This window comes from Thunnus thynnus, chromosome 3 (assembly GCF_963924715.1).
Source record: "Thunnus thynnus chromosome 3, fThuThy2.1, whole genome shotgun sequence".
In the NCBI taxonomy this organism is placed as follows: domain Eukaryota; kingdom Metazoa; phylum Chordata; class Actinopteri; order Scombriformes; family Scombridae; genus Thunnus; species Thunnus thynnus.
This window is the reverse complement of record NC_089519.1, coordinates 32,823,981-32,833,668: the sequence shown is the minus strand read 5'-3', so window position 1 is coordinate 32,833,668 and position 9,688 is coordinate 32,823,981. Positions and strand designations below refer to the sequence as shown.

Here is a 9,688-nt window from a genome sequence, read left to right as displayed (position 1 = left end):
TTATTAATTGCATTTTGTGGTACTCAAGTGTAAAACACTCTTTATGTTTGTCCTTGTGTTGGTGCCATAAGCTTCATAAATTAGTCTTATGTCCTTCTCTGAGGAGGAAAGAAGGAGGCCCATGCAGTATCACAGCAGGTTTACATACTAAAGTACCTTCATGACAGATTAAAGTCTGTTCTCTGATGTTGTTATGAGTCTGGTTGTGGATTCTGTTGTGTTCTGTGTTACAGTGGGTCCCTGGGGAGTGATGTACTCTTCTACTCAGCTCTGTGCCTTCAAAGGATCAACAGTGTTCATAAGCTGCACCTACAGATACCCATCCAGAATAGATAACCTTGATATTACAGTTGGCAAAACTTTATGGTTCACTAAAATTAATGGTGATCAATATTTGGATCTGAGAACAGACTCAGAGTATTCAGGTCGTGTTCAGTATCACTGTGATAAGAACGACTGCACTCTGACAATCACAGACCTGAGAGAGAGCGACTCAGCTGAGTACAAGTTCAGGTTCATAACAAACGACCCAGGAGGGAAATATACTGGTTCACCTGGAGTCACTTTAACTGTCACAGGTAACATTTTCATTTGAAATGGAACAAAACATTAGTTCAGGCAGAGCACAGAGCTTTACCAGCAGCTTGGCTACCAGCTGACTAATAATGGTCATCATATTGATAGAAGTGGACAGTGTTTCCATTATAACCCGACACTTCTTACTATTACTTTGCTTACATGCTAATGCTGACACCATCTGCTGCCCCAATCTCCTCATTATGCGCTATGCTTTTTATATTGTTTATGTCGCTCAAATCTAATATTCATCTATGTGAAAGAGCAGGTTCTTTTCCACCAAATCTAACTTTATAACCATTTGCTATAAATGGTCGATTTCTTGACATTGTGATCAGTTAGTTTCAGATGTTTCAGATCATTGAGGAAATGTTACTGTGAACATGTGGATATTTGCTTGTATGTGCTGTATGTTGACAGTTAATTCTGAAATCACATTTCTGTTTGTTGTTCACAAATCCAGATTTACAAGTGCATGTTAGAAAATCTTCCCCCAACCAGCATCCCACCTGGACAGAGCTGACATGTCACAGCAATTGTCAGCTGCCTGTTGATCCTTCCTACATCTGGTACAAGAATGGCCAGCAAATGGAGGGAAACAAAGTTCATTTGCATCTGCACTCAATTAATCCTGAGGACGAGTATTCCTGTGCTCTATCAGGATATGAGTCTTGCCCCTCTCCTTCAGTGTGTGAGTTTTCTCTACAATGTTCCACTAACACATCAAGTGACAACTTTGACTCAAATAGTCTACAACAAGTCAGACCCAGTTTAACTGCTTACACTTTTTCATTTATACTTTGTACTTTTATCAACTTAACTATTTTACTTGGACCAAAATGTGATGTTAATTGTTTTTTTGTTTTTTTGTTTTTTGTTTGGTGTTTCTTAAATAACCTGATGGCTTGTGCTACGGTGTGTAAGTGTAGTCAAGTGCAGAGACACCATACTAAGCAACGTAATGTCGTTAGAATGTTTGTAGAGACAGCAGGATTTATAGAACAAAACAAAAAAGATGTGTAACAGTGAGGCAATTAGAGCTATATGAAACTACAGGGTCAATAAAACAGCAAGCAGAATCTGAACATACACAATCCAAAAGAGGAAAAACAAGTGTAGAAAAGGACAACTGATTAACAATTAGTGATAAGCAATCTCCAATCTGCAGTCTAAAACTGCTTGCATGAAAGACAGTGAGCACCTGAAACAGGTCAGTGGCAATAATCAAACATTAAAAAGGAAGTTGAAAACTTATTCTCTTATAATTTCTTTTCTTTAGAGTATAAATTATCAGAAAATGGAACAGACTTTGTTTTATGACAATATTCACATCTTAGAGCTAATATGTGTTCATACCATATCATCTTACAGATCCTCCAAAGCTTCCCTCTGTGTCAGTGAGTCCCTCTGATGATATCATTGAGGGCAATTCAGTGAATCTGACCTGTAGCATTGATGCTAACCCAGCTGCTAATTACACCTGGTACAAGAAGAATGTAAATCCAAACCTTCAAACTCTCAGTAAAGATCCACAGCTTGTCTTCAGCTCCATCCAGTCCTCTGAATCTGGAGAGTATTACTGTACAGCTGAGAACCAGCTCGGGAAGAGGACATCTAAACACATCTTTATTGATGTGAAATGTGAGTGAAACAGCTTATTTAAAAAGTAAAATACTGCTTACACTGGTAAACATCTTTGCACTTTTTTAACCAAAAAGCATTTTACAGATCATGCATGTTTTCTTCAGGTTCCATCTGCTGTAAAAGTATAATTTAACAGTTCTGTTTCCTTCAGTTCAAACGTTCAGACATTTCACTTATTTTAAGGACAATGCACATTAATCAATGTTTCTGTGTTAGCCAGCTGGCTAATTTTCAACTTCAGTCCCATGGGGAGATGTTCTGAAACCAATGAAGTGATGGTTGAAAATAACAGACAGAAGGCAAGAAGATGCCACAAAGACAATTGCAACAAAATAAGCACTCACAAGACAGTTCACAAGCCATGTAGAGCAACAGGAGACAGCAAAACATTAATACAATATCTACTATTCATCCATTCACTACACCACCTTCAAGTTTCCAGATGCTGCCACATGCATGATGCTGTTTTTAAAATCATGTGCCACTTTAGTAATCATCACCTTAAAATAATCTGTGTTAATATGTATTTTATAGATGCTCCAAAGGCCTCTTCTGTGTCAGTGAGTCCCTCTGGTGAGATAGTGGAGGGCAGTTCAGTGACTCTGACCTGTAGCAGTGATGCTAACCCAGCTGCTAATTACACCTGGTACAAGAAGAATGTAAATCCAGACCTTCAACCTCTCAGTAAAGATCCACAGCTTGTCTTCAGCTCCATCCAGTCCTCTGAATCTGGAGAGTATTACTGTACAGCTGAGAACCAGCTCAGGAAGAGGACATCTAAACACATCTTTATTGATGTGAAATGTGAGTGAAACAGCTTATTTAAAAAGTAAAATACTGCTTACACTGGTAAACATCTTTGCACTTTTTTTACCAAAAAGCATTTTGCAGATCATGCATGTTTTCTTCAGGTTCCATCTGCTGTAAAAGTATAATTTAACAGTTCTGTTTCCTTCAGTTCAAACGTTCAGACATTTCACTTATTTTAAGGACAATGCACATTAATCAATGTTTCTGTGTTAGCCAGCTGGCTAATTTTCAACTTCAGTCCCATGGGGAGATGTTCTGAAACCAGTGAAGTGATGGTTGAAAATAACAGACAGAAGGCAAGAAGATGCCACAAAGACAATTGCAACAAAATAAGCACTCACAAGACAGTTCACAAGCCATGCAGAGCAACAGGAGACAGCAAAACATTAATACAATATCTACTATTCATCCATTCACCACACCACCTTCAAGTTTCCAGATGCTGCCACATGCATGGTGCTGTTTTTAAAATCATGTGCCACTTCAGTAATCATCACCTTAAAATAATCTGTGTTAATATGTATTTTATAGATGCTCCAAAGGCCTCTTCTGTGTCAGTGAGTCCCTCTGGTGAGATAGTGGAGGGCAGTTCAGTGACTCTGAACTGTAGCAGTGATGCTAACCCAGCAGCTAATTATACCTGGTACAAGGAGAACCAAACACTGCTTCAAAAACCAGGGCGAAGTTATAATTTAACCTCCATCACCTCCAAAGACAGCGGGAGCTACTACTGCAAGTCTGAGAATCAATATGGACAGAACTCTACGTCTTTATTCATTGATGTCCAGTGTAAGTACAAAACAAATCAAATCTCTGACATACAAAGTTGGGTTTAACAGTATGTTATCCACAATTTGAGTTTAGGCTGGTAGAAACATCATGCTCTAAAGTAGAAAGACTGAAAGGCAGATTCTAGCATGGCCGATTCTTCTTTGGTCCCCCCTTGCTGGTTTTTATACACATAAAAATGAGCCTGAAAAGAAATGCTAATTTGTTTGGTCTCTATACATATTGCCCCCCAGATGCTCCAAAGCTTCCCTCTGTGTTAGTGAGTTTCTCTGGTGAGATAGTGGAGGGCAATTCAGTGAATCTGACCTGTAGCAGTGATGCTAACCCAGCAGCTAATTATACCTGGTACAAGGAGAATGAAGATTCACCAAAAGCATCAGGACAGATCTTCACCATCACTGATGTCAGTCCTGAACACAGTGGAAATTATTATTGTGAAGCCCAGAACAAAAGAGGACATCATAACTCCACCTTATATCTGACTGTTGTAGCAGGTACGTTTTTTTCAGTTCATTCACACATGTACACATCATCGGTCATAATCCACCATATGATGAAATGCAGTTGGGGGGATTTTGTGGTGGCAATTTAATGAAGCCCTTTTCAAGTTAAACCACCCACCTTAAATTCTTCAGTTTCAGGTGAGAAGAAGCAGCTGGTGATTCTATGTGTATATTAGAGGGAGTGAATGGTAGTCTGCACCAAAGATTTCTGCAATGACTGGTTTTAGTTTATACCGGCGCAGTGATGCTATGTGCAAAACTGCTTCAGTTACTTATTGGGTAAATAACAAACTGTAAGAGCTCTGCTTGGGCTGGATGTAGCGCCAACACAAATATAGAGCCATTTGTATTCAATAGTGGCTGAGAGAAACATGAACTCATGGAGAATCTTGATATTGAACTACTGCATATTTTCATTTAGAGGAAATGTGCCATACTACCAATTGTAGCACATCTGCCTGGCAGAAGGCCATGAGATAGACCCTGGATGTACTGAAAGGGTTCAATCTCCCAGATGGCTGAAGTTAGCTTGGGGATCCCACAGAACAATGTAATTTGTCTCCTAGGAGGGCCATCATTAATATTATTATTTTTATTAATGATAATGGCCTTTTTTATATCATTATTATTATTTTTGTTATATCAGTGTTGTATTTTATCACCATTACCCAGGAGCATGGAAATCAATTGTCATTGGAACAACCACTGCTGTTCTTCTGGTTATAATACTACTCTTTGTCTTCCTATTAATAAAGTAAGTAGATTTGTTTTACTAAAACATTGCTTATTAAGTACAGTTTGATAACTGAATTATGAAATAATTTGTTTTCTTAATTAATTCCCCTAACCAGTAAAAAGAGGCCTTGTAAGCAATTATCAGAGCCCGGAGAGAGAGCTGAGAACAGAGAACAGGTGAGTAAAGAGAATTAAACAATTCAGTGAAAAATCCAGTGAAACCCTGCTTTGGTTCAGCAGTTCAGTTCACACTGCTTAATCACTCAGTATCATAAATACAACATGAAAACTCAGTCAAGTTGTGGAGCAGTTCAATGTCCTCATCGCCATTAGTCTCTCTTCAATCCTCTTCATCACTTGGTCATGATTATATTCCTGCTACATCCAGAACTTTGTATTTTGAACAGGGTATTTGTTCAATACCTTATGTTTCTTTACTTGCCCTTTTGTCTCTTGTTGGTGAAAAAGGAACATCTGTTTGATCTGTATCATTACTTGAGGTGATGCTGCTTAGGCCTTTCCGGTTGTGGTTGCTTGTCAATTTGTCTTTGCAGCGTCGACCCACTGAGAGGCAGCCAGAGGAGCAGGATGACATTCACTATGCCAGTGTCACGTTCTCCAACAATCAGGCAGATCCTGTTTACTCCAACATCAGACCAGCTCGACTCCAAAGACGTGAAGAGGAAGAAGAGGGTGTTGAGTATGCTGCTGTCAAATTTAACAGTGCCCCAAGGTGAGCAGCTCTTTACACAGGGACATTTTTTTTATTTTAACATTTTATTGCTGTTGAATTTGCTTGTTTTGTTTACATTCTTGCTATCACTATTAGTTTATGCCATCTCCAGGATCATTTGATTTTTTTTAATTCCTTCTCAGAACCAGAGGTCAGGAAACAGAGGAAGACCCAGCTGCATTGTACAGCACAGTCAACAAAGCCCGATGAACACAACAGGAATCTCTAGTCTACCTTTTTTAAATTTTAAAGCAGGTAATCATTTGATTTTTAGCTATGCTACTGGCATAGCTCTGGAGATGGTAATGTCAGTCGGTTGGTTGGTTTGTTGGTCCTATTGGAACAGCAACTTATGGTCCCCACAGGATGAATCCTACTAACTTTGGTGATCCCCTGACTTCAACTCTAGTGCTACCAGCAAGTTGACATATTTGGTTTTTAGTCACATGTCTTGACAACTGTTGGATGGATTGCCATAACATTTGTTATAAATATCAAAGGATTCCCAGCATGTGGATGAATACTGATGACTAATGAGAAATTTGTATATAATACACTTTAAGATAAGTCATGGTTGTTGCAATGAAAACAATGCAAACCATGATGGAGGTTAGTATCGAATTCAGTCCCTACTCCTGAACACTTATAATTGAACAAATTAACTGAGAGCAGCCTTGCATGTTGACTTCATCCTGATTCTGTTTCTAAATGGGTCCAACAGCAGCGTCTACAGCTGTAAGATTCTTGTGTCAACTAAAGAACTGATTCTCTAAACTGAAAAAATTGAAATGGAAAGCAAATTTGACTGTGACCTTTTGTCAATATGAGTGAACAGTTGGCGTTTCAACCTAATACCTTAATTGTATTGAGCTTTCTATCCCTACTAGAGTTAACTTATCTCACTTGGTTTCTAATGTCTTTGCATGAATGTAAAGCAAATTATCTGTCACATAATTGTTTAGGCACCACTGAGAGAAGCCTGACAGAACATTTTCTTACATACTGAATTGTTGCCACATTTACTAAAAAACAAAACAAAAACAAAAGAAGACAGGAAAAAAAGGTTTGGAACCATCAGGCCACAAAATTAGTCTCTCATTCTCTCCTTTATATAGATTACAGTACAAAGTTTGTATATAGTTTGTAAATCAGCAACAAAGTTATTCCCTTAGGTATTTACTGGCATTGAGTTCATCATGCATATCAATAATGTGAAGAGGAAGTCTGGTGTATTTTAAGATTCTGATCTCTGTCTTTTGGTCTCCTGACCACAAATGAAAGTTACAGTTCAAGACAACTTCCTTCTAAGTCTAAGTGGATCTGCTTGATGTAACTGATCTTCTGTACATTATTTACCTGCTGATGTGTTGTTTTTTTTGTTTTTGTCTTGTTTTTGTTGTTGCTTGTTTTTTTTTTCTTTGTTTCTGAAGCCAGAAAGAAAAATGATAGGAACAGAGTTTAACAGATTTGTTGTCTTCCTTCTGTCTGTTCCTATGAGAAACCCGAACTGGGATTAAGAATAATACGGAATAATGAAAACTCAAGTCCTTGAGAAATAAAAACAAAAGAATTACACTTAAAATGCTCTAAAGAGTCAACCAATGTTGTGTGAGACACATTTCTCAAGTGACTTACTCCTGCTTACAACAAAGTGTAAAAGTCTCTTAAGAGCAACTTTCAAGTAATCCCAGGATTGATTACATGAAAGAATTATTTATTATTATTGGTTATTTGAGATATGTATTATTATTTATTTATATTACAGTAACCTGGAGGTTTCTTTAAAACCTGTATGATTGTGTGAATATATCTGTGTTCCCAGATGTGAATTAACTTGGAGAGTGCAATGTTATTATTACTGAAAGTAACAATGGCCCAAACCACAAAAAACAAACATAAGATGTTTCTTGAAACTGGAATTCCCCTTATGTAAAATAATTGAAAATCCAATCATTTTTTTGTAATTCTCGCCTCCAAGCAATCATGTGAGCCTGGAGAGAGTCCAGACAACAGTGAAAATGTGAGGAAGAAAAGTTCAACAGTACCAATGCAAAAGAAAACCCCATTCAGTTTCCACAGTTTAGTTCAGACTGCTGAGTCACTGACTATCTTCTAGATCAACCTAAAAATCTATCTGACAGAAAAACACTTCATGCTGCCCTTATGCCAACCTTCTTCACAAAAAATAACGAAGAATAATTGTTTAACTGTAAACCTCAAGAACATAATGAACAGGACCTGTGTATCAAGGTTGACACAAATGGTGTCTTTCTCCAGTTTTTATCACACCCTGATATCAACAATATGTTTCACAGCTCATGTTAGACATGTTATACATTGTGAAAATTTGAATATTTTGTTCTGCATCATTGCTGCTAGTGGTATTTACTTTTTCCTCATTCTTATATTGTATTATCGGAGTAGAGAATAATCTTATGGAACATGATATTATAACTGCTTTCACTTTCTGTTCTCTTTTCCACCATGAAAACACAAATAACATTTGAATAAAATGTCCATATTGCACAGATTGGGTTATAATGACCAGAAAATCTTTGTGTACACAGTTATTTTCCATCTTTCCAACACAATATCACTTCTCAGACAAGTCTGAGAGTCTACAGCCTGCAGGTGTTGACAGACAGTTCTGTAGCATCTGTAGCATCATCAAGCTTCTTGCATTTAGCTTGCAGGCTGGGATTGCTGGAGCACTCTGCAGACAAAGGCCAGTGCTCCACCCAGGTGTCCTTCCCTAATATGTAGATGAATCTGTCAGACAGGGAGCAAAAAGAGAGAGGAGTTTATTTACATTTAAGTTGCATTTTACAAGATCAGAGTGTATCAAGATAAGTTTTTTTAAAGAGTTACACTTGTGTGATTCATTTGTTCACTTGTCCCCATTAACCTCATGATTGATTATAAACCAGAAACTCAGGGTTTACTTCTTCTGATGTGGAAAATAAAAATGAAGCAGCCTTTTCAAGCCATAGTTTGTACTTAGGAGGTCAGTTATGTTTTCACAAACCCCAGTTTTTGATGTAGCCACAACAGAGGAAGGAGTGTAGCACATCACATGTAGGTGCGAGGCTATCAGAAATCAGCATCAATGAAAAGTGCCTGTCTGCACACGGACCTTAAACCCCAAATTTATTTAAATTGACAATGTTTCAATCCCTGTTGGCTGTCCAATGACCTGATGAAGTCTGACTAGGATCAGAACATTCATTTGTGGTTTGGTGGTTTGTCATTGTTGTAGCAGCAAAAAAAACGAGGTGAGCAGCTCTTCACACAGGAACATAGTAGCAAGAGTTTTATTTCAGTTTTTCCTTTATTACATTTGACTGTCATATCTTCATTATGGCTGTTTGTATAATTTAATACAATATCTACAAAATCACCTGATCCATTTTTTTAAATTTCCATCTCAGAACCAGAGGAAACTGGGGAAGATCTAGCTGCACTGTACAACACAGTCAACAGAACCTCATGAACACATCAGCAAACTCATGTTTTGTTTTTTGGGATTTTTTTTTTCAGTTTGAAAACAATGACAAGAACTCCTGCACACTGTCTCGCTTACTGCTGGAATATTTATTAAATCACTTTGTCCACTGTCCATTTAAATTGGTCTAAAATATATAACTGTCTCTATGATGCATTCTCAGAGAGGTCCACACTGAAATCTTATCTTAAATTTCAATGATTACCTGTGTAGCCCCAGTGTAAACCTAAGTTTTTAGTTCCTAAAAATGTGGATGAAAATAATTTAGTAAGTCAATTAAACTGAAAGTTATATAGTTTAATAAAGAAAGAAGTGGTTACCACAAGATTAAGATAATTTAGTCATAAAAAATGTAGGATGTAAATAGTTGAATAAGTAGTAAAAAACAAACAGTTC

General features: G+C 37.4%; 1 protein-coding gene across 1 annotated transcript; it reads left to right on the top strand.

Moving 5' to 3' along the window:
• Positions 1–401: 401 nt before the first annotated feature.
• LOC137180473 (B-cell receptor CD22-like) lies at positions 402–9,052 on the top strand. Its single transcript, XM_067585865.1, has 10 exons — positions 402–578; positions 1,040–1,267; positions 1,948–2,217; positions 2,755–3,024; positions 3,562–3,819; positions 4,053–4,313; positions 4,995–5,076; positions 5,174–5,234; positions 5,612–5,790; positions 5,934–9,052. Exons 2-10 carry the CDS (start codon positions 1,165–1,167, stop codon positions 5,998–6,000), a joined length of 1,551 nt encoding a protein of 516 aa, XP_067441966.1. The 5' UTR covers positions 402–578; positions 1,040–1,164; the 3' UTR covers positions 6,001–9,052.
• Positions 9,053–9,688: the final 636 nt, after the last annotated feature.

What these genes read in the sequence shown, in the direction of transcription:
- LOC137180473 (XM_067585865.1), top strand. Translation starts at nt 1,165, where the DNA reads ATGGAGGGAAACAAAGTTCATTTGCATCTGCACTCAATTAATCCTGAG. An exon ending in CATCTTTATTGATGTGAAAT is followed by an intron (nt 2,218 to 2,754) that starts GTGAGTGAAACA and finishes TGTATTTTATAG; the next exon opens with ATGCTCCAAAGGCCTCTTCT. An exon ending in TTTATTCATTGATGTCCAGT is followed by an intron (nt 3,820 to 4,052) that starts GTAAGTACAAAA and finishes ATTGCCCCCCAG; the next exon opens with ATGCTCCAAAGCTTCCCTCT.